The sequence below is a fragment of the Rhopalosiphum maidis genome, chromosome 4 (assembly GCF_003676215.2).
Source record: "Rhopalosiphum maidis isolate BTI-1 chromosome 4, ASM367621v3, whole genome shotgun sequence".
Classification (NCBI taxonomy): domain Eukaryota; kingdom Metazoa; phylum Arthropoda; class Insecta; order Hemiptera; family Aphididae; genus Rhopalosiphum; species Rhopalosiphum maidis.
The window spans coordinates 50575014-50600014 of NC_040880.1; the positions used below are offsets into that span (position 1 = coordinate 50575014).

The following is a 25001-nucleotide window of genomic DNA, read 5'->3' on the forward strand; positions in this document are numbered from 1 at the left end:
CCTCAGCGTACACGAAATGTAGAAGGTAGTGTGTGAAAAGTCTGACTATCATACCCTATTTTACGATGGTCGACGACGCGCTCAAGATATAATATTTGCACGGAAGTCGGGGTGTACAGTCTCGGTGCGTTCACGTAATTATCTTAAACGATTATTGTAAAATCGAGAGAAAAAAATTAATAAATACAACTTATATTTTTTCTCGTAACTAAATTTTAGAGGAGAGGTATATTTTGGTATAAATGTATATTATGCACTTTCTCAGCGAAACTATAATAAAACTACATTAAGTATATTTTTATAATTAAATTTTTTGTGCGGTTATAGCCAGTATTCTATTCAATATTTTCGGCCTTAACGATACTTCACGTTTTTACACGCATACCAGAGTCCGTCGATGGCGTATTGCGATTTTATTTTTATTCAAATACTCGATTTTTCGAATCGCGCCCGTAAACTGCTTCACGGGTCCGTGGTTTGCAGAACTTCCGGTATATCCCTACGCCACGTCGGGCACGATGAAATCCGGGTGCACGACGTTCGCGTCCACTTCCGCCGACGGCCGTAACGCTACGTCCGCGTATTTCCGGTCAAACCGCTTCATGAACCCGATTAGGTCGTCGTAAACGATGTTTTTCACGTCGTTCGCCCACAGGAAGTCCAAGTGATTGAACTCCGGAAATGGCACGATCTTTTTCTCGGCCACGTTTGTGAGCCTACCCGCCAAAACTTTGACGTCCTGAAAAGTACGCGTGCGATCGTTTATAATATTATGACATTTACACGATGAAATGACTGTGTGCGTGCAACTTTACAACGTATTTACGAAAACTAATGTCATACCTCCACCGACGACAGCCAATCGTTTTGCGCGTGATACAGAGCTATGGGCACCGTGATGCCGGTCAGGTCGTAGGCCGGCGGATCGGGTTGTCCGTACTTTTCTATGTTTTTCTGTTTGTTGTAGTTGTACTGCCCGAACCATTGATCTGTGAACATGTTTTGTATAAATAATCGAAACGAAATAAATCAATAAATATATTATAATATTATTATGTGTGAGTTAGCGGTCTGTTGACTGTATACAATCAAAACCGCGATTTTGAACGCGTGTCTTATACACAAGACGATTCACAAAACACGCTTACATCCACCTCCAATTTTATTTTTGAATAACGCATTTCTTCATATTTTGATTTTTGAACCGAGACCATATTTTCTAATTCTCTGATCTTTATGCAATTTAATTTGTGTCACAGCGTGGTGCCACTAGGAATCACTCGATTTTATTATTAATCGTCATTAATTAAATGATTTTTTATTTTAAAAATACTGATATATCAAAATCTAAATTTGTATGACTAGTTTTTATGAACTATTTATGTAGGTGTTAAGGATAACAATCTTTACTAACGGTTGTTTGTTAAATATAAATACATGCAATATTTACTATACATTATCTTAATACTGAGCTGAGTACCCTCGGTCGCTTGAGCATTTTTTAAAAATATATAAATTTTAACTAAATTAATGTTGGGTAAAATTTTTCAAATCATGATATAACCACCCCCCCCCCCTATTTATCTCCTAAACCTATATTCGTCGTATTTTATTGTTATTGCTTATACTACCTATAAGTGCCTAAAAATGCAGTCTACTCGCTTAAATTTATATTTATTTTAATTAAATTACAGAAAAAATCAAAAATATACGTGATAACAAAAAAGATATATGTTATTCATCATCACTTATCAAGGGACTCTTAAAATTGCATAAAAAATCTAAGTATTTGAAAATATCCCGCACAGAACGGGTTTCCCCGTAAAGTAAGTTTAGAATACTTAAACATATTCGTGATCAATGAAAACGATGGGTGTAAGCATGAATACATGAATCATTCCGTATAGCGTGTATAGTACATGGTTATGATAATATATTAATATACATTACTGACCGCGTTTCATGAGCTGAGCGAAATGAGTGAGTTGACGTGCGGATGCGCCGGCCGGAGTGTGTGCCAAAATTATGGGTAGAATGCTCTGAAATACGAGGAAATGGGGTTTAGCTATTTATTTTATAATGGGGATGATTTCTTTCACGTAAGCCACTCATTCTCCTGTCGGTTTTTATGTTTTTTCTTAATATACCGTACGAAATACACTCGTATTGCACATAATAATCAGGTATATTAATTTACCAAGATGGATGCTCTATAGGTAGTTATGCATTTTTTAGAAAAGTTTTCTTCTCTGGACTGTGCAACTACAAGAAACTAAAAGCTTAGCGTTGTATTGTGAACATTTTTGTATAGGTAGGTGTCCATTTTGAAATATATCATATACATTATAGAGCACCTATTTTGGAATATGAAAAACATTTTTTTCGACTAATACAAAAATCAACCGAGATAATGAGCGACTCTCGAAGAACTGCTTTTTTATATAATTATTAATTAATTTGTATATGTTGGATATTGGCTTGAAAATAATAAACAACATCACTTCAGGTGCTCGAGCACACACACGTACTTTGATCAGACGTTTCGAGTCGTACCCAGCGTACAGAAACAATAAGTTATCGCAAACACCTTCTGCCAGTGAGTTGGCTTCACAGAACGCTTTACCCGCGAACAGTAGAATCTTGCCGTTCGGCCTGAACTCGTAGTACCCCAGACTGTTGCACAACCACTGAAAACCGAACATATCTGTTGAGACTGTGTAAGTAAAAAATGTATGATATAGACTATGTCGGTGGCGTAAACGCTAAAATATGTAACATGATATTATATATATTATTCATTTCAACATATAGTATACACGTATATGTTTGTGTTTGTTTTTGTACATGCTGATTAAACAATAGCGAAGAACACCGGCGTAAATTCGGCTGAAGTCCTGCTCCTTCGCCGAAATTGTTTGACGTCCACTCTGATTGCAATTTGGGTAAATGTTTAAATGTAATATTGTTAATTTTATAAATAATTACTCGTATGATATGCTTAAAATAATCAACCAAGTTAATAAAAAATAAATATGTTATCAGTGACTCTTTATCAAATTCCAATTTAAATATTTCGTTTTATTATATTATCACGTTTTAATGTAATATATATATATATATAAATTATTAATAGTGTTATAACTTATATAAATGTTTGAAAGTGACGTTGTTTTTAAACATTGTTTTGGTATTTGCTATCATTAAAAGCCAGGAATCCCTGCCACCAACATAAATGCCCCTAATAGTTATGCCTACGGTGGAGACTGGAGATGTACGCGTTAGGATATCCGGATGTACTTGTATACGGGAATAAATTAATAATCGGGAGGTATATTCAATTTTTAACAGGCTTTTAATACCATCACTATTCGTTGTTAAATAGTATTAAAATAATTAAATAATGATTTTTTTCAAAAATTTCCATTGGATTACGCCAACCGCATTTCGATGATTAATATTGTCTCACACACGCCATACTTACTGCCAACGGGTCCGCCACGGACGACAAGAACGTCATGATCGGACTCTTTACGTGGTTTAGGTAGGCGATCGGCGCCATGGCTGCCATCGACCGGACTTTTTCTTGGTATTCTGGTCTCTCTGAACACAGGACGTAAAATATGGCTGTGCCCATGGAGTGTCCCACGTAGTTCAAGTCCGGTTCGCCTGTCTTGTCCAGTATGTAATCGATCGTGTTAGGCAGGTCGATTGTGCCCATCTCATGCCAGCTAAATAAATAGTATTAAATAAATGTGTAAACGACGAAACGAAGACGAAACCGTTTATACGGCATGCTTATATAATGTGTATACTGTATGCTATCCGAGGTCATCTTAAATACCATAATTTTATATAGACATATTATAGTTATTCACCTGAAATCCCAAAATTTTTCCGGTTCCCTCGCCGGGTCTAGGGTCACGTGGTTTCTGGAGTATGTGTTTCCCCTGGAATTTGCAAGCCATACGTCGTATCCCGCGTCCGACAGTATAAACGCTAAAAATGCAGCGAATGATATTTAAATTTTTAATTTTTAAACAGGCAACATTTTTCCATCACCAGACTATAATAAATTATAACTCGTTTCAGGCTTTCAGCCACACGTATACATGTGGAGTTTCAAAATTCAAATCCTATTACTTCTACTAGATAATGCACTAATGTTGTTTTTTGAAGTAAAAAAACGGTATTTCGAGGTCTGAAGTACTACATTTTTAAACTATCAAAATTATTATTTTTTAAAAAAAATTTGGGTGACATACCATAATTTATTTTAGCAATCTAGCATATTTAACGTCTCACGACTACCGTACATTCTTAAAAAAGACTTAAAATGAGTTAGTTTTTGAAAAAAAAAACGGTAAACAGGTGCCCGTGGTCAATATAAGAAAAAAATATTTTTTCGTATGTTTTTCTATGCCTAGGTTTTGGCTATACATCGTATCGTAAATTTGAAGTTTCAAACGTGAAAAATAATTCCTTCGTCTCGATAATGCACTTAATACAGTTTTTTTTTTAAAAAAAAAAAAACAGTTTTTCTAGGCTTATAATTAGTATAAAATGTTTGGATTATTAAAATTATTATTGTTTTAAAAGATTTAAAAAAAAATTCCTAAGGTTTAAAGTCTTACTAAAATTTCACTTATAAGGGTACTACCATGTACCATTTTATACATAGAGACGATTCCTCGCGATTATATATTCACCTAGACTACTATTTGGTCCTGCGATCACCCAGTCCGTAGAACTGCACAGTATGCCGTGTTGGACCAATACTGCCGGCTTTCTCGTGAGGGCCGTTAGGTCTTCGTTTCGGCTGTATGGTATCCTATGTAGCGTCAGATTGTAACCGTCTGTCGTGATAACCGTGTGCCTCTCCGCTGGATACCCTTCTTGTCTGATATAATCGTCCTGTACACAGAAATGTGGGCGTTTAGGAAGGACTTTTACATAGCCGCGCGGTTATATGTAAGTTATATGCAGTAATGTATGTAATGCAGGTTATTATATTATTTATAAACAATATTCAAACTTCAAAATTAGGGGTAATGAGGATACTATCCTGGCACAGTTTCAGTGTAAATTTAATTTATGCACGATTGCACGATAATTATTCATACTAAAATAAATAAAACCACTATTTTTTATTCATCAATTGTAATCATAATTCGAACCAAAAAATAAATCTACGATCTACCTATCAATATAAAATAAACATTTCATACTTTTCCTACTTTGACCATTATTGGTAAATGATTAAAAATATTAGATACTTCTAACTTCCGCATATAAATTAGACTAACGATTATCTACTCTACTTTTAAATCAATAAAAATTCGACTTCATTCTCACTCGTCTAAAATTAGATAAAGTTCGACTTCATGCAGTGATTTGTCATAAACAGCAGGGTAATCGTCTGATGGCTTTTATTTTAACCACTCATAAAAACAGCATCTCTTATAAGTACAGGTGATCGCTTTTGATTAAAGAATTGTAATGACCTATAAATTATTATTTATTACTATGGGTAATCGCTATTGATTATAGGTAGTTTTATCAGTCGATGTTGCTATATATGTTAGCTACGACTCTTGTGTTCATAATGGCGAATTTACACAATAACTCAAATTGCTGAAAGCATGTATGTGCATTTTAAGTGTGTTGCCTCACTTTTATTAAATGAATCGTATTATTTATATTTATCTTTAAGTAGGCAAGTATGCGTATATATTTCGATTATTTATTTATTTGTATTCCCTTTCTTCGCCACGACCACGTCGTTCTTATGTTTATAAAAACATAATATTATAATATACAATATACATATTATGTATACTTAAGTATATTATATAGATATATTTATATGCTGCGTATATTGTATAGATACTACGCCCAGTTGGAGACTCATCGAGGTATATGTGTAGTACGGTATACAGTCGGTCAATAAAAACATCATAATGTAACGTTTGTCGTCCGATCGTGCAGTTTATAGATTGCAAATACCTACGTTTTATTGCAATTTAATTTTTAACATAATAATCTTGTTTAATATATTCGAATATATTATAGGTACGTGTACATAGTTTTGATGTTTCAACCGTCGGTTTAGCGAATTGGAAGTTCGTGTAAATTCGTGTAATGCGTATAATTCATTACCTCCCATATATATAAGAAATAACATAAAATACGATAAACATTTTTTTATGAGGATGATCGTCTGGAAGTTTTGATTTTGAAATTCACATAGTGTCATATAAAATCGTTTCTTAAATGGCTACAATAATACATTTTCATTTAATAATCAATTCGCTAATAATAATAACATAATATATTTATAAATTTAATATAGAAGTATACTGTATACCTAAATATTATTACTTATTAGTATTTAGTAACAAGTTCCTTTGGATGACTACGGTTTGTTAATGTTTTCCCGTGAATTATCACACATCAAATTTTTATTATTATACAATGTAACATAACTTTATCATAAATATTTATTTGCAAAAAAAGTGTAAATTGTTGAGACCTCGTTATGGTGTAGCACGTCATCCTTCTTTTACAATAATACATTAAGTATTTTATGTGTACAGAAAAAAATAAAAACGTTTTCAGTTTATTATCTCCGCGGACTTTTTTATTTCTAATTTTCTGGTGGTGTAAAAGGTATATATATATATATATATATATGTAGTTGTGTTGGGAGGGGTGGCATTGTCATTCGTCACGAATTAAAACATGGCATAATTTGTTGCATATGAAGACAGATCATCTGGTGCTATTTAGCTTGACTCAGATAAATGATAACGTATAGGTATTGTATTAATGGATAAGGTCGTGAAAAGTCGAGAAATGAATCTTTTTTAAAACGTTCTTTTTCCACACGCACGACCTTTGCCCGGCCTTTCGCGAGGATCACACATTATGTATTATGTAAGCCACGCACCAATACAATATTATATTGTGACATAGGAACACGGCACATATTTCAATACATCCAATATTATACTTATTCGAATACCTAACATTTGTTTAAATAAGTATCTATTTAATCTTACGTCCAATACTGTATACTCAATAAGTATTACCAGTAAGAATGAAAACCATCTCTATATATGCCAGAGGCGCTGTAAGGTTTCATTACAAATTCTGGTATTCTTCAATTTTACTCAACGTAACTAAATATTAAATTGTATAACCGTTTGACATAGATACTGTTTATAACCGAAATAAAACCGGCAGTTAGAAAAAATATTTATTAAAAAAATACCACATAGTCTATATTGTAATGTCAATTTGTATAGTTGAGGCTTTTAAGCGTTAAGCTACTGATCAATAATTACCCTTAAATAGTTCCTCCTAATCCTCTAGCGTGACTTTTCCAATTTTCTTGAAATTGTATCTACCAACCTACAGCAATCGTTAAATTAATATACTATATAGACATTTCACATTTGTGACGAATATGTCTCACCTACAGGTACGTATTATTGACTGGAGAGCTTTCGAAATGGCAATGATTTAAATATTTTCCCGCTTACTATACTTTATTGCATATTATTATGTAGATGCCTCTTATAATTATTATTTCAGCACGTTTTTTTTTACCAACCCACTGCGCTCGGATCACGGGCGGCAAAGAAAAATCCGTCGCACGCAATACCGCGATTTAAAATACAATAATCATAATAATAATATCACGTCGCGTGTTTATTATATTTATTTAAGTGCGTTGTGTATTTTTTTTATGTATTTATACTACTGGGACGCACACGGCGTAATTACTGTTCGACGGCGCCCACGGTTTGAGCAACGGCGCGAAAGATTGCGAAAACCGCGGCGGCGCACCAGTGGCGTACACGCATTTTCTGTACCGACACCTGTAGCGACGATAGTGTTTGTTTGCGGCGCGCGCGAAAGCCCGTGAAAAAAAATACAATAAAACGAAAACGAAAAAAAAAAACAAAGTTAAATAATTGTTTAACGCACACCCGCGCGTACACGCAACACCTTAATGATGATATTTTATATTACATATTATTATCATTATTATTATTATGTACGAGGACGAGCGGATTTAAGCGTCTCCGTAATTGCAGCACACGATCGTTGCGCAGTCGTATAGATATTATTGTGTATGGTGTTGTTGTACGCGCCGTGATGTATGTGTTATCGTCTTGTAGTTTTTTTACTTTGAAATATTCTCCTATATTGTGCTCGGGGCCGCAAGTTATGGAGAAAAATCATAATAATTATTATAGACAACATAATATTATCGTTACACACCCGCTGAACAAATATCCACTTAAAATATCGGAGATATATCGTCGAAAAGTATTGCAAAAACTCAAACGACCAAACTCTCGTCTCCGTGTACTTCGCTCGCTCGATTCAACATATACTAAACAACCAACCGACCGGTATTTACGGATACACACGTGACATACAAATTTGAGTCCGATACAAGCCCTTTTATATCGCCTTAACGCCTATTATACACGTGACCGCGGCCCTGACACATTACAAAATATATACTCCACAGCGCCGCGGTGATCAAACATTACAAACGGCCGCGACGAGTTGGCAAAAATTTCGCGCTCAATACCGACAAACTACGCCAACACGTCTTATTTCACATCGTCACAAAATATCTACCGTACATTCAAAAGGAATCTGTTCATATATATACCTATTTCGGCTAATATATTATACAGTTTACAATAAACATTTTAGAAAAATAGAATTGATTTCGTTTTCAAGTTCTGTTACTGAATGAAGCAGTCTCCTATTCCCGCATTACGTTAGGTTAAGCTTTTTTCATCTATGTAACTTATATTTTTTACACTTAACAGTTAATCGGTTATGTATTTTTAAATATGTATTATTATAGTATATTATGTGTGCATATAATGCATCCGGTCTCGAATCGCGCGGGCCTTGCGATCGGTCGCGGTGCCACAGACACTACCACACAGAGTTCACCGATTTTTTTGCCGGCGCGCGCGTTCCGTGACCTCGTTCGTCAGCGGTATTGGTTACTGGTTACTGGTTACGATAAACAATAAAATTATTAATAACGTCTTGTCTGTGTCTAAACGAGTACATGACATTCGTTTTCTGTTACCCACAGCTACTTATTAGGTGACCGATCGTGTATATTATAACGTCTTAACTGCGGTTAATATAATTTAATCATTAAAGCTGGTTAAATCATTAAATTATTTGACGACCGTTCGTCGTAGTATGAATGCTATAATGGAACAAATCCCAATAAACCTGTATATTATACTTACACATAATGATATAATGCACTATTATGTACACATCATATTATTGTGCGTGCGAGATGTCCGTTATCGGCTGTTGAAAAATATAGGTCAAATGATGCATAATATTTATGAACACGGCTGATTTTATGTTAATCGAGACTCATTAGCGTTCTTGTATTTTTCTAAAAAACTAACCTGGGAAAATCTCAAAAATGATCTTTTGAAAGGAACGCACCTTCGCTTGATAACGGAATATACTATGCACATTGTTTAGTATAAAATATTATGTTAAAAATCACACTACTATTATTGTAAGATTAATGTACTTATAGTGTTCCTGCAGTTGTGTTGAAGATTAATTTTACTAATATATTGTATTATTCTATCCAATTCAATCACGAATTAAGAAGAGTTCACAAATAACAATTTTATACTCTTAAATTATTTGGTATGAAAAATAAAAAATACCGTCTAAAACTTTAAAATAAAAAAAAAATGTCATTCTAAAGCGGCGTGGATCGGATGCGGCCCGCTTGGCCGCCAGTGGCCGACCACTGTTATATCGCATATATATGTCATATATTACGTCAAATAATTTTTTTCGATTATGCTGCAAAATGAGAAAATAAATCACGTGACATCGTCCAATCGTTATCGTTACTCAATGAATACAATTTGAAAAGGTTCGTTTTTGTGTCACTACAGAAATATCTATTGTCTATGAGTCTATACTATAGACTCTATACCCTAACGACATCGTGTTTGTAGCCAAAAGGGCGTACGCTTGCAGCAGACATGCTGTCTCTGGATCACGTTTCTCGGCGATTTCGGGTATGGAATAATAATAATATATTATAATATGGTCAATGATAGTTCATAATAATTTTTCGTTTCTCATTGCACTGGTGCGCAATGTACATAACGCATTGACATAAGTATACCTATACGTACGCACCGACCGCGCCACGACGTTATAATATAATATTATTGTGTAGGTACCTTAACATTATTACGTATATTTGATAATTATTTTCGTTCCACGCGCAGACCGTTGATATATCGCAATAACGTGCGAAAAACCACAGTGTATTTCGTGTTATACACGGTTTCTCACGGCAAAATAATGTCAACAAAAAAAAGTCACGACCGCAGTGTATATAATACACATAAAATGATACATAAACTTATACCTAACCTATTGCGTTTAGAAGGGTTATCGCTATTTCTATACGTGCATTGCATGCATGGAAGACCGAGAGAACAGCAAACGCTATACCAATTTCTGAGCGTTTCGCCAGTGGCTTATATGTGACTCGGCTTTAAGAGTTTATGAAAATATAAGACCGTGTAATGCGACTTTATGGGGTCGTGTCGTTGGATATAATTGCAGACGAAGTGCACGTGCGTGTACATCGTAGATTTATGGGCACCTATGCGTTTATCGTGTATATACGGGTTACGGGTGTTTGAAATTTGAATATACGCGTACGTTACTATCGATAACGGCATGTATTATATTGTATTGATATATTATCATTATTATTATTATTATTAAACATTACTAAGTGCGTTTATCTAAGAGCCGCGAACGGAGGAGACTGTTGCATCGTGTCAAGGTCGCCTGGTGGTAATGACCAGTATCTAATAATATCGTTATTTGTTGCTGCATAAACATTTTAATATACGTACGAGTGTACGACGTATCCACTTATATGTATAGAATTATAGTTTTGTATACGTAGATAATTAGGTATTACGCAGTAGTACGCGTTACATACCTAGTAATATTCACGACATACATTTACGAAAAAAAAATATATAATTTATACCGTAATTGTTAATTAATTTATTAAGAAAAAAATATAAGTAATCAAATAATCAAGCGAGAACGTGCAATAACAATATACGAGTACTTGGCCAACGACGGCTTGCACTGGTGATGGTGAGACAAATTGCCAAATAAAGTAGTAAGTGATACTGTCGTGTATATTGATTAGAGGTACCCACAGGGCGACAGCTGCATTGATAAAATATAATAAATTAACTACATTAAGGTTATGAATATTAAATAACTTTACAATAATTTGTGTTCTTCTTCTAATTATTTATGTAGACTTTTTCCAGTACTTTAAAAATAAAAGAACTTACAAAAAAACGGTTATACTCATATTTATGCAAAATAAGTTGTTGACCAAATATATCTGGTATTTTGTTCCAATTCGAAAACGAATAACAGTGTAAAGATTTTATATTTTCACCATAAGTTTATATTAGCATTTTCTGAGAATAATAAAATATTAAAAAATATTTTAGATTTATTGAGTTGGGTATTTATATAGGCATCAACGATTTTCAACTTTTAACTTTTAGTATCGAAAATATAGGCACAATTTTTTTTATAAACGTTTGACTTTCAAATTTCGATTGTGAAATGGTTCAAAATCGAAAATAATAGCTTTTTTTAGATTGAAACAGAAAACCTCCCCCACAGAATTCTACACCGAATTCGTCCATACATCACAGGAACAATAGGAACATGTATACATACATCACATACACGGAGGTATAGCATTAATTTTCTTATGTAGAGTATACCCGTGCTGTATGGAGATGTACCATAACAATATAAAAATAAACATATTATTCTGCGGTTGGTATGTCGAATTAAGCAAAATTAATAATATTTTCAAATTGTCATAGCAGTGGTGTTGTTTCATTTTCCACCATTACACTCCCTACTCGGATCGAGTAAATTGTCTTTACATACTCAGACGACACACGATCTATTTGCGTATATACAAGTATGACCAATTTTTTTTTTTACTTGTTAAGTCAGCGGAATAAATAAAAATTTTCTATTTTTTAATTTCTCTAGAAAAATTACGAGTATATTCACTATTCACGTGGTGACAATAATTAATAAAATCATAACTATAAGATTATAACGACTATAATCCAATTGTTAACCGGTTGATAATGCAATTTAATAAACCAGCATTATATGTATACAAAATATGAACTGGATTGTTTTGTAAACATAAAAAATACATTTGACTTGTCAAAAACAAGAAATACTTCTTATTTATTTTTCTACGAAGCACGATGCATGTCGTTTTCAATTAGATTTATCTTGCAAACAATGTTTGTATTTGTATTCGATTATATTCATGTTGATAAAAATATCATTAAAAGTAATATAATCACTAAATAACAAACCGTATTTTTAAGCAATTAACACGATGACATGTAGACATTTAGTAGATGTATAATAATATAATATATAATCATAGACTACGTGTGTAAATAATTTTGTTTAGAATCTCAAATGAAAATGATCGCATTTAAAACACATCATATAACTCATTATACCTAGTATAAATTACAAAACCATAACAGCTAGATATCGACTGAATTTTTCCAAAACATCGACTTTTATAAACAAATCAACATGGGACACTACGTAATTAAATATAAATTTTGCTTTCAAAGTGTTTTAGTCAACGGAGTAGTTCTTAAATGAACACTGACCACTACGATATTACATGATCATTTCAAAAAGTATATTGAATTGTTTTTTTGAAATTCTGGAATAACGCAAGGTACGTGAACTCCCATAGTGTATTATATATTGCTTTTGTCTTTTTGCGCCCATCTTCGCGGGTGGTCAAATAACTTTATCGAACTTTGATTTATAAATGCCGACCTATATAATATTATTATATTACAAATATTTTAAATTCATATCTCGAAGCAAATAAATGTTTCCGTTAAAGTATCGAACGTTGACTGTGGTCTGTAATGGTTTCGCCAAAAAAAAAAAAAAAAAAATGATAATCGAGTTAAAATATTATACCGGTTGGTGTGTGTTTCAATCGTTTATCGTTAAGAACATTTCTGAAAAAGTCAAAACTTATTCGCTGATGTTCACTGTTGATATTGGGTCGTCAAAAGAGTCGCCGCGAACGAAACCAGCGAACGCCGTTTACATAAATCGGAATCGCGGTGTTTTTTGATGCACGTTACACGAGCAAAGGCAGTGACACGGGGGGCACTGTGTTGGGGTTTCAACGCCCAAAACTGTTCAAAGCATCCGACCAAAATTATTGAAATTATCTACTTGTCGTGTTATTAATCGGCGGATTTCGTGTTGGGAGATACTTTTAACGTCCCCCTCTAAAAATTCGTATAATAGCGTAGTATAGCGTAATGTTATCTGCGCGAAACGTTTTTCTTTTGTGGCAAAACCGTATCGCGCGATTTCGATAAGAACTCGCGGACAATAAAAACAATCAAATGCACATCCGTTGTGAATAACAATAATAATATTATAAACATTATAAACTATTGCCCGTAATTACAGATAAGCTATTACAATAACGATGCGTATACGAACAACAATAACAGCGTCGTTATGCAACTGCTGCAGCCGTACAGTTTACCTACACGTGCAGCTCATTACTGTTGACGTCGCAATAGTATAATAGCTTTGTAATTATTTATTTTCTACGATATATATATATATATTATTAAATGATAACGACGACGATGGTTGTGATACCGTAGCGTAGCCTATGCGCGCGGGTGTGTCAACAGCAGAGCGTCCAGTGTTGTGCACCGAAACGCCGGCGGTCGAGTGGCAGAGCTGTACGCGCGCGTCCGACGTCTCCGCGTCAACGGCACTATTATCGTAATATCATATCATACATTATATCGACCCTCTCGATCGCGGCACAACCGTTTGCCGGGCCCGTCGTGATCGTCTCGTTTTCCACGCACGACGTCCGTCTCCACGCCGCCGCAACCGCCGCAACCGCCGCGTCCAGTGCCGTCCGCGCGGGTCCGTTTCCCGGCTGCAGCGTCAAGCCCGGCGGCGGAGATCGAAACGACCGGTGTCCACAGCGGATTTGCCGATCGCCGCGACTCGATGTCCGCACATCGTAATAGGTGAGAGCGTCTGTCGACGATATGTACATTGCAATGTAATTTGGGTACATACAATATATAATAACATCATTACCGCTGCGTAACGTGTATACGTATATATCGTTATACGGACCGTTTGACGTATAATCGGTGCTCGACTTGGCAAAATTAAAGTTAGGGGCACTCTGTTAACTTTTAAAAAAAGAGCGTCCCCATCACTTGTTAAACGTTACCAAGCCGTACCCCCCGTACCCCCCTGTAAATCGTATGAAAAATATTTATAAATAATCAAACTAAAGAAAAATTACCGTAAATATTATATTGTATATTTTAGTTATTTAAATAGTTCCATGATTTATCATAAGACGTACATTCTAGGATGCAATAGCAGTTAGAACAAATATTTTGTGGCACAGTTTGCAGTGATGATTTAAGATAATTAGTTAAATAATAATAATAAATATCTTAATAATTATTAAATCTGTGGTAAGAAAAATTATTATGATGTTATCACGTGCGTTTTGATAAAAATTCAGAATGATGCAGTGTCCCCTGCGTTCCCCTTAAAAATAAAAGTAGGGGTACGCTAAGATTTCTGAAAAATTAGTTGGGTTACTCCGGCCCCCCGTCGTCGTCCCCAAATCGAGCACTGCGTATAATAAAATAGGTTTTCGTTTCGTCGTTAGCCGCTGTTGGTAGTTAGCTCTACAATGTATACGCATCGCCGCTCGTCGTCGTTTCCGTATAATATAGATATTAGGTACGTTGGACTAATGTGGTACACATACTTAATGTATTTAGGTAACTGCATATTACTAAAACGTCGACACCACCGAAGGTTTACCTATGCCAGGTATAGTCGAGTCGAAAATTATTACGATTTCACGACTTGTACGCGGTGCATATAAAGTACTAAAGTCGCCCCTCCGGGTTACGAATAAGCAAACGCGTCTTATTGTGCTTATTTTTTTCATAAAATGACTTTTTTCTTATTCAGGTAAAGTCACCAGACGTTCAGGTTTAACCGTTCCCTCTCTTGAAAAACAACGAGTTTTAAATTCGCTCTGCATTTATTACTATTATTTATTGATCTTTATTCTGATTTATTATCAGCTGTTGCACGCGATATTTACATAGCATTGTCACGAAAAACGAAGCTTGTTGTATGATTTTAGGTTATTCATTGAAAGGAAATAGCCATACTGCGGTGGAATTGTTATGGTATTTTAGTATTTACTATACTTAGGCAACCGGAGATATATTACGTTAATTTAAATTTTAAACATAAAATTACTTGTCAATAATTTAAGAGTATTGTGTTTTGATAAAGTTTATGTTCTGTGTACTGAGTGTATAGGTAATATACAAATATATTATACCATTAACTGTGAAAATGTCGATATGTGTCATTGACTCACTGTAGTGACAATATGATTTCTCAGAGTAATCGATCCCATTCTCGTATGATAATGCTTTATAATCATATTATTACCTACAACCGTTGATTTTAAAATATACTTTATAAAATATATTTTAAAATCAATGTTAAAACATACGCAATATATAGAGCACAGTATATTATAAACACCGTGTAATATGCTTGTATAGTGATAATAAATGTTTATTGAAGTTTGCACCGTTAGGTATAACCTACGCGTTATTTTGAGGACATTTTAAAAATAAAAACATGTTTTGTTTTGACAAATAATAAATATAATGAATTTATTCAAGATAATAAATACTATTCTTAGTATTGTTTTTATGGTATGTATAAAAAATATGTTATTATAATGTGTTCTTTATAATGGCACTTTTTATTTTTTTATTGAATCAATTGAAAATGATGACCTTTGGAAAATTATTTATTTTCACTTATAACTTTTACTTTTGTTCACTGTTTTAGGCTCTATAGCTGGCTTCTGTACAGGATGGATACATTTCTGTTCTTAATTAGAATCGAAATAAAAGTCTAAAAGCATTATTTAATTTGAATTTCTACTAAAAACGTGCAAAATTTTACATCGAAAATTACGCGAAGGGGGGTAATATATGATAGTTGATTACTTGTAGACACCGCGAACAAAAGAAAATACGTTCACAAGTTCAAGTATGATTCCAGCAAAGAGTCGCTTAAATATTTAGAAGAACTTCTCATTTGGCCCTAGCACACAGGTGAGATGAAAAAAAAATCGTATTTTAATGTAGTTTTTTTTTTTTTTTAAATTAATTATTTTTTTTTTGTTACTGGGTCTATGAAATCTGCAAAATCGGACCGACCTAACTCGATTTAAGTCGATCAACTAACCGCGCACGTAACTCGACTCTGTCGCGAAAAAACCACGCATCACGCAATACGACCTAAATAATTAATTTTCGTCGGCGATTCGGAAACACCGAGATGGACGTACATACACCAGAACACTTTTAACCGTATACATAAACAATTTTCCTTAAAAAAATACGAGTGCGTGCACGCGATATCCGTTTACTTATACTATTACAACTCCGTGAACACATCGCACCGAGACCCCGCGGTCAAGCATTGACTTACCGTCGTGGCCGGCAAGTAGAGCTCGTTCGCGTACTTTTCCGTGCCGGGCCACATGGACTGCACGTCCAGCTTATCGTGCAGGGCCCTCCAGTGGCCCATCACCGGGCCCGCCTTGGCCGCCGGGAAGCGGCGTCGCCTGCGGCCGGTCGCGGTCGGTTGGCCGTCCGCCTGTCGCGTCCACACCCTGCGGGGCAACACGCCGCCGCCGCCGCCGCCGGTCAACATCTGCAGGTAGTTCGGCCGGTCGCCGCCGCCGGTCTGTCGCCACTGCTGCAGTCGGCGGCCGGCGAACACCGCGTTCCGTTGACCGGCCGCCAAGGCAGCGTTGAGCAGCGCGGCCAGCATGTAATAGTGCATCGCGGCCACGCGCGCGTCGATATATCGGACGGAATATAAACCGATCGCACGTGTATTTTAACAGTGTACGCGTATTGTCGTTGGTATCGCGGAAGGGATATATATATATATATTTATATACGTATATGTAGAGGAAGATTTGAATTATCAGGCGCGGACGACACGATATTATTGTTGTTGTTGTTGTTGTTGTTGTTGTTATTATTATTATTACGGTAATTGCGGAGTCCTGTGATGCTGACGGTGGCGGCGGTGGTGCTGTCCCTGTCGCTGCGGTCGGTTGCCGAACCTTATCCGCGACCAACGGAAAGTCATCTTCGTTATTCACATACGCAACGCGTGTACCGTCGTCTGGTCGGCGCGCGGAGTGTGGCGGTCGACGGCGCTCGGCGAACTGCAGCGGCGCGTACCCGGCGAACGAGTGACCGCGGATCCCGGCGCCGCCGTCTATATAACGATGTATAAAAGGACACGACGATAACATTATGGCAATCGCCACTGTCGGACAGATACGTTATGCGATATTGTGTGTACAATAATAACGTGTATAATAGTGGTCTCGCGGCTGACGGGTTCCGCCACCGCTCTCGCCGCTTCGACCTTGCGCCGCCGCTTTACCTCTATGCGGCGGCGCACACACAGCGTATATATCCCACTACGCGCGTAAACTGGGCAGCGACACACGACGCGGACACCCGTGCGAGGTGTACACGCACACGATAGATTATAAACATATAATAATATGTCATTTTGATTTGGACGCGAAATCCCGTCGCCCCTTGCCGACCATCATCTCCAGCTGCAGTGGCGACAGCGTTCGTCTGTCCGTATATACCAGGGGTGGCCAAATTGCGGCTCGTCGTCTCATTTACAAAAACCAAAATTTTAATTTTTTTTCGCATACATTTATGAAAAAAAAAAAATGTTTTGTTATTATTTTATAATTTCGTATTTCGTAATTTGATATGTTTATCGGATGTCAGCTATCGTTATTCATTTTGTGGTACAAAAGTACGGATTAGATAATTTGGCTCTTGATATAATTGCATTGCTATATGTGGCTCGCGTACATAGTCATGTTGGCCACCTCTGATATATATATATACCTATTAAACGCCTCGTTATTACTGTCGTGTTATATATTATATATTATGTATAGCGAGTGTATACGTTGTTATATGCGATGAACGGTGCAGCCGTATATCGGCGGCCGCCGCTGTCGCGCATCCTTTCACCGTAAGTTTGCCGACGACGGCGCTTACAAAACGCGTATATTAACGTATATATTTGAGCAACGCGTGCGCTCCTTCTCGTCCTCTCTCACCCGCTCACTCGTTCTTTCTCTTTCGCCGCGAGTCCATATCGTCGTCGTCGTTTCGTACGTAATAATATTATATTATCGGTATTTTGTTATGTGCCGCGGATGATGGTATATTGCACGCGTATGTATATAATAGGTAATGGTTAATAGGTATATAATGATCTACGCGGCCCTACGATATATATATATATATACCTATATTATAACACTATACGAAAAAATACTAGTTTTTACGGCACAGCGGGCGCGGCCGAGTAGAGTTATATAGGTGCCGGCGACAACTATATTATATTGTACGGTGGTCGGGTGGCAATAAACAACGCGCGCGTTATAGAACACTTATATGACTATTGTGACTTATATTCGAATCGCACGACGACGCGCGACCGCGTGCAGATCTCGCCATTCGTCCTAGTTTCAGATCCGCGATGTATCGCTACTTCGAAATCGATCGACCGAACATCGTTTGTAAAACATATATACGCACTGTTGATAAACCTATTTATTATTATATAATGATCGTCGGATACGCAATCGTGCCTACAACGACGCGACTTAGTGATCTACCAGCAGATCTGTGATCACGCCAATTTTTTCGTTATTTAACAAATTTATTCAAATTCTGATTTTTGGAACGCTTTAGTATACTTAAAGATCAAAATTTAAATTTCTCGAGGTTCGTTGTAATACTGTAACATAGTGTCCTGTGGCGATACACAAACTTCTGTTTATCAAAAGGGTTCACCCTTTTTACTGGAAATTAATTGATGGATACATTTTTTTTTTAGATTTCGGTGTATTTTATTTAAAATTTGTTTGAGTAGTTTTTAAGTTATAAAATACCTATTTATACTAATGACAAAATGGGTTATTTACAAAAATATACGTAACACTGGATCTGTATAGTAGGTGTTTATTATATTTGGACCATTTTTACGAATTATAAATGTTTAATATTAATTACTAAAATTGTTAAATTCTTAACCCCGTATCTTCCAAACCCAATATTATGGAGCTATTTTGATTTTGAAAGTCAACATTTTCAAAAAAAATGATCCACTTAATAATTTATAATAGAAGAAAGGAGGGGTTCTCAATTAAAAACAAAATTTTATACCTCTAAAAGACTCTCTCTTTAAGTAGAACGAAAAAATATAAAAAATTTTAAAATATAGTCTAAACTCTAAAATAATACTTGTAAGTTTCAAACTTTTTGAATAACTACAGTTATGTATTGAAAAAAATAAAGATGGTGAGCATGCTTGGTAAATTACTGTGTTTATATCTTAGCCATTATTCACTGCAGCGTATATACAGCTAGTATATTGTAGTCTATTGATCACTGCAATAAATACGACTTCCATAAATTTGTATAATATGCACAATGCATTATAATTATATTATTATATTATATGAGTCTTACAATTAGGTCTTTTCGTAATATTGAACTACGGAGTCGACCCACAGATGTATGTCATCATAATATGACCCATTGCAGTATAGGTAGTTGAACTACGTGTTCAAGAGGGACATACTAATATTTATGTTTGCGTTAGTACATATTAGGTTAGGTTTGTATGTGAAGTTCATGCGACAGCTCTTTGACCGTTATAACATTTTTACAACGGAATCAAATTTTTGAAGTCACAGCAAATAATAGCGCTTTTAATGACGCTGAACAATTGCTATTTGTAGTTACTATTTAAATTTAGGAATAGGTATTAAAAATCTTTGAACTCTGCATGTGCACACACATCGTATTATTGTGTATGCATTGTATAGTATATAATTAAACATTTTTATTCTTCCGATAATATAATGATCGCAGTGGTCTGAAACTATGCAGATCGACTATTAAAATGGACTGTTTACCTAATACGATTTAGGTAAATAATAATAAATGTAACAATAACGAAAATCTAAAAAATATTTAATTAATATTATCCATATAAACAACGTAAAACTACAACATCATAAATGTTTTGGGATAAGAAATTATATGTATGAAATATTATTTAGAGTTATCTAGATATTCTTTTAGAATAATATGACCTCGATTCTTGAAGAAATGTATGTCAAAATAAAAATGTGTTTCTCTAATAATTCCTATAATTTATTCGTTATTGTGATTATACTGATTATGGGGCTAAATTGGAAATTGTACTGGTACGTTTAGAAAAATAAATTATACAATTAAATACGGAATAGCTATTAATATACTACAACGTATTTATGCGAGCTATGTAGTGATTGTAATTTGTAGTTGATAATTTAAAACTAATAAAAACTACCTAATAATAATTATAATCATTATTTTATATGTAATATTTTATCTTATTTATGCTAAATTAATCGCATTTTCGTATTATTATACAATGAAGATTTTTGTTAACACAGCATTTAAATTATGAAAGAACAAAATGAAATATTATATTGGACTTATAATTATATGCTATTATAAGTATTAAGTATCAATACATTTATAAATCGTGTACATATTACCTAATGAGTTATAATTATTAATTATTATCTATTATTATGATGATATAATGTATTGTTGAGTGGTACATGTAGTCTTGATGATTGTATGACAAAAGAATATGTAAAAAAAAAAAAAAAAATATTACTACGTAAAGTTTTTTTTAATAATTTTTAGTTGTAAAAATAAACAGAATAAAAGTATGCTCATATAAGAGCTAACTAACTTAGAGCTTTAACTAACTTTAAATACAATAACAATTTACGTTTCCATAAAAATATTAAAACATTGAAACTAGCATTCGATGTCAGATTATAAAATACAAATACTTGTATGATTAAATTATGTTATTTATTGTATAAATAAATAACAGCGCATAGTTAAATGAATATAGAGGTATAACATTGTGATTTATAACATGATTTGTCACACATTTAATTTTTTTTTTTCAGAAAATTAAATTCATCAATCGTATGTGGAAATTAAAATTGAACTAATGCAAGTAGTAAACATTCATTTTAAAGACAATTTTGAAAAATAACATCAAAGGAAAAGAATTCGGAATAAACAGGTAAGTTCATAAAAAAAAATATCATCATAGAAGTGTTACAGAGTTAGTTTTGAAAATAAGTAAACATTGTTATGCTCAATTTTAAAATACAAGTAACGTTTTACTCTTTAAAGTTATGCATTTTTATCATGTGTTACAGTAATATTTTACACTCGATAATCGTTCATACGTTTATACTTCACAACTGTGACAGTTTATATAATATACATATTTTATACTTATGTAAGTTAAGTTGATGTCGTAACTATTAAAATGTATTTTATTTGTACACCATTCAGTTAGAAAAAACATTCAATTTAGATATTTGTATCATATCAACAAAATTATTGATAATATTAGCCTGTAAGGTATTTAATTCATTATACAATATAATATTGAGTATCTATAATCATAAAATAATACATTAATTTTCAATTAATCATGAATTGTTATGATTTAGAAGTCATGTTATTTTTCTTGCCACTATAATATCATTTGACAAAAAGATGTAACTTATAAAATAGGCCAAAACTGTAATTGACTAATTAATATTACTTAAACAAACGATTATTTTTACAGTTAAGTGAAGTTTATTTGTTTTTATTGTGTTGGAAATAACACTGATAACAAACTAACAACATTTTTAAAGTCAATAAAATCTACTTTACGCTTATTGGACTATAGTTTTTCATCCACGTTTTTATGAGATTCATTGCTTGATCGTTTATTTTGTATTATCAAAAAAATAAAATTACTATTGTCTATTACAGCACAACACTTGGTTTGATAGTATATGTTGTTGTTGTTGTAAATTAATAAAAATAAAATATCAATTTCGTACAATCGTATCTGCTATCTAATAAGTGCAAATAACGGTTTGGCTATGGTATCATATAACTGTCATTTTAGATACAACCATTATATTATTATGTTCAAACATTTTAAATATTACCTAGTTTTTTTTATAAATACTACGAAGTTCAAACTGTGGACTAGGACGACTGTTATAAACTGAAGCTTCATAAATAATTAATACAATATTTAGGTGAATTATCAGAAAAAATACTTTTCAACAGCGTTATTAAATTATTCATGGTATATTTTTACTTCTGAGAATAGAGTATTACATATTCTATATCTTTTGCTATATGTTTTTTTTTAAACAATTGTTTTTGAGCCAATATTGACTATAGAATTATTGTTACAAAGAAAAAACCACAAAAATGTTTAAATTTGGGAGTTATCACTCGACAACTTACATAACTATATACTATGAAATTTTCACGCGTATATATATTATCCATTACCATTTACCACGTTTAATAAATTGAGAACGTTTTTATTTGTGCATTGCTTATGAACTCTAAGATATAAGAGTGATTATTAAGAGTGATAGAAAAAATGAATAATTCTTTTAATTTTTATAATAATGATACAAAAATGGATTTACTGAGACCAGTGCTAAACATCTATCCTGTTTTTATCGTTAAAATGGTAATTTAATCTACGTAACAATAATTAGATGTTTAATTGAATTTCATATTATCCATGTATAATTATTATAACAGGTAATATATCGTATGTGAAAACTGTAATCCGAGATATTATCTATTATTGCTAAACCATATAAGTTTGATAGCTAAAATTTAAATTAGTTATAATTATCACCCCGTTGGCCCGTTATTAATATGTAATTATGAGTTTATAATAATTGGTATCAACCAATTGATCGGTATTACTATATTTTTATGAATTATAATAAAAATAGATTTACCTACCATAAATTCAAATAAATTTTACACAATTGGTATTACTATGTTTTTTAATGAACAATGGTACATTGATGCAGGAATATTTTGGATTTTGTTTTAAATGAATTTTAATAGCTTAGAATTAATAATAATTTAATAACATATTGGCACGTAAAATAAATTAGTTTTATTTAAAGATTCAAAGTTATTTGTCTTTCTTGTATGGTGCGTATCGATTAATCGTTTATAAGAAACAATACATTGTCATAACGATTGTCGATTGATGCTTTTTAAATATTATATTGAATATATTGAATATTTAAACCTCGATTTGATTAATTTTTTAATTACTATCTTATCGATTGATAGTATTTAAAAAAAATTAAATGATGAACGATTCTGGTTAATATTTTTAAGATTTTAAAAGATATAATCAGTGATTTTAGTAAGTTTTTTTTTATTATTGAATTAAGATTTATTTTGTCCTTATTAATTCACTCCTGTTTAAATTTCAATAATGTTGGTTTGATGTGTTTTGATACTATATTACATTTCCATACATACTTTTTTGTTAATTCTATTTTAAAATGATTGTATTTTGAATACCTATTCAATACATATTATATTTCTTGTGGGTTGATCTGGAAAAAGTTAAATATATAATGGGTTTCAAATCATTTATTGTCAGTTTTAAAACTTATTTGACATAATTTAACTTGAAATTAATATATATATATATGAATAATTGTAATATTACTGTTGTTAATTGTCTACAAGAACGAAAACCTTTAGGCATTTTGTGTTGTATTAATTAATTATTTACGAAACACATAGGAGATTTATTTTTAAAATAAAAACCTTTCTATGCGTAACAATACTTACATACGTACACACTTCTATAATTAATTATCATTATGTTTGTACTATACAATAGAAAATAATGGTATCACGGCTGGAACAATAATTATTGAGAAATAAATCAATATTTATAAAAACAATCAGCCTAAAAAAAAAATCAACTGATAAAATTGTATCGACTATAGTTTTGATCATCAAGGGCATACACGAAATAACGGCAATTCATCAAGTACATTATGATGTAATAATGCCAATAGATTTAAGTCTGGAGAAGATTAGAGACACAGATGAAGGTACCTATCATGATTGAAATGTGAAGGACCCACGCAAGTAGAATGAATTACCGAACTTAGATCAGAATGTGTACTTCTGAAAGGATCTCAAAAAGTCTCTTTTAACGCATTTTTTTGTGTGAATTTTTCGTGGGCTTAAAGTTTCAAAATTATGTTAAAACTGTTTCGGTTATATGATGAAAACAGTAGAATCTATTACAATTGAACTTACGTTTGCTGTAATATAATAACAAACATAAGCAGATAAAATCATTGACTGAATAAATTGTAGTTTAAATACTAAATAATTTGGCACGATAATTTTGTAATAAATATTAAAAACAAGTAACAAAATGTACCTACGTATTAAATCGTTTTATGGGTTAAATTATGTGTTATTATTTATTTAAATTATAAATAGATATTAGGTATTAACACGAAATTAGAATCTAAGATAGTATGTGCTGTATGCAGCGTGAATAAAAAATGTTATTAACCTATACAAGTTGTTAATAACATGTACTATTACAAGACGTGTATTATGCAATTCGTAGTCCCTATATTATATATAGGTATAATACAACGATTTTCAGAAACCTAGACCCAGAAATTTAGACACTTTATAATAGTCAGTAACCATTAAACCACATACCTAGGTATGTATAATTTA

At 33.1% G+C, this 25001-nt stretch overlaps 1 protein-coding gene across 1 annotated transcript; it reads right to left on the minus strand.

Annotated features, from left to right (window-relative positions):
- Positions 1–231: 231 nt before the first annotated feature.
- LOC113555482 (lipase 3-like) lies at positions 232–17458 on the minus strand. The gene is made up of 8 exons (XM_026959808.1): positions 16744–17458; positions 4707–4911; positions 3876–3996; positions 3482–3728; positions 2529–2687; positions 1955–2039; positions 844–989; positions 232–739 (listed from the first exon to the last, which is right to left on the minus strand). The coding sequence occupies exons 1-8, from the start codon at positions 17098–17100 to the stop codon at positions 500–502; spliced, it is 1560 nt and encodes a 519-aa protein (XP_026815609.1). The 5' UTR covers positions 17101–17458; the 3' UTR covers positions 232–499.
- Between the last annotated feature and the right edge of the window lie 7543 nt (positions 17459–25001).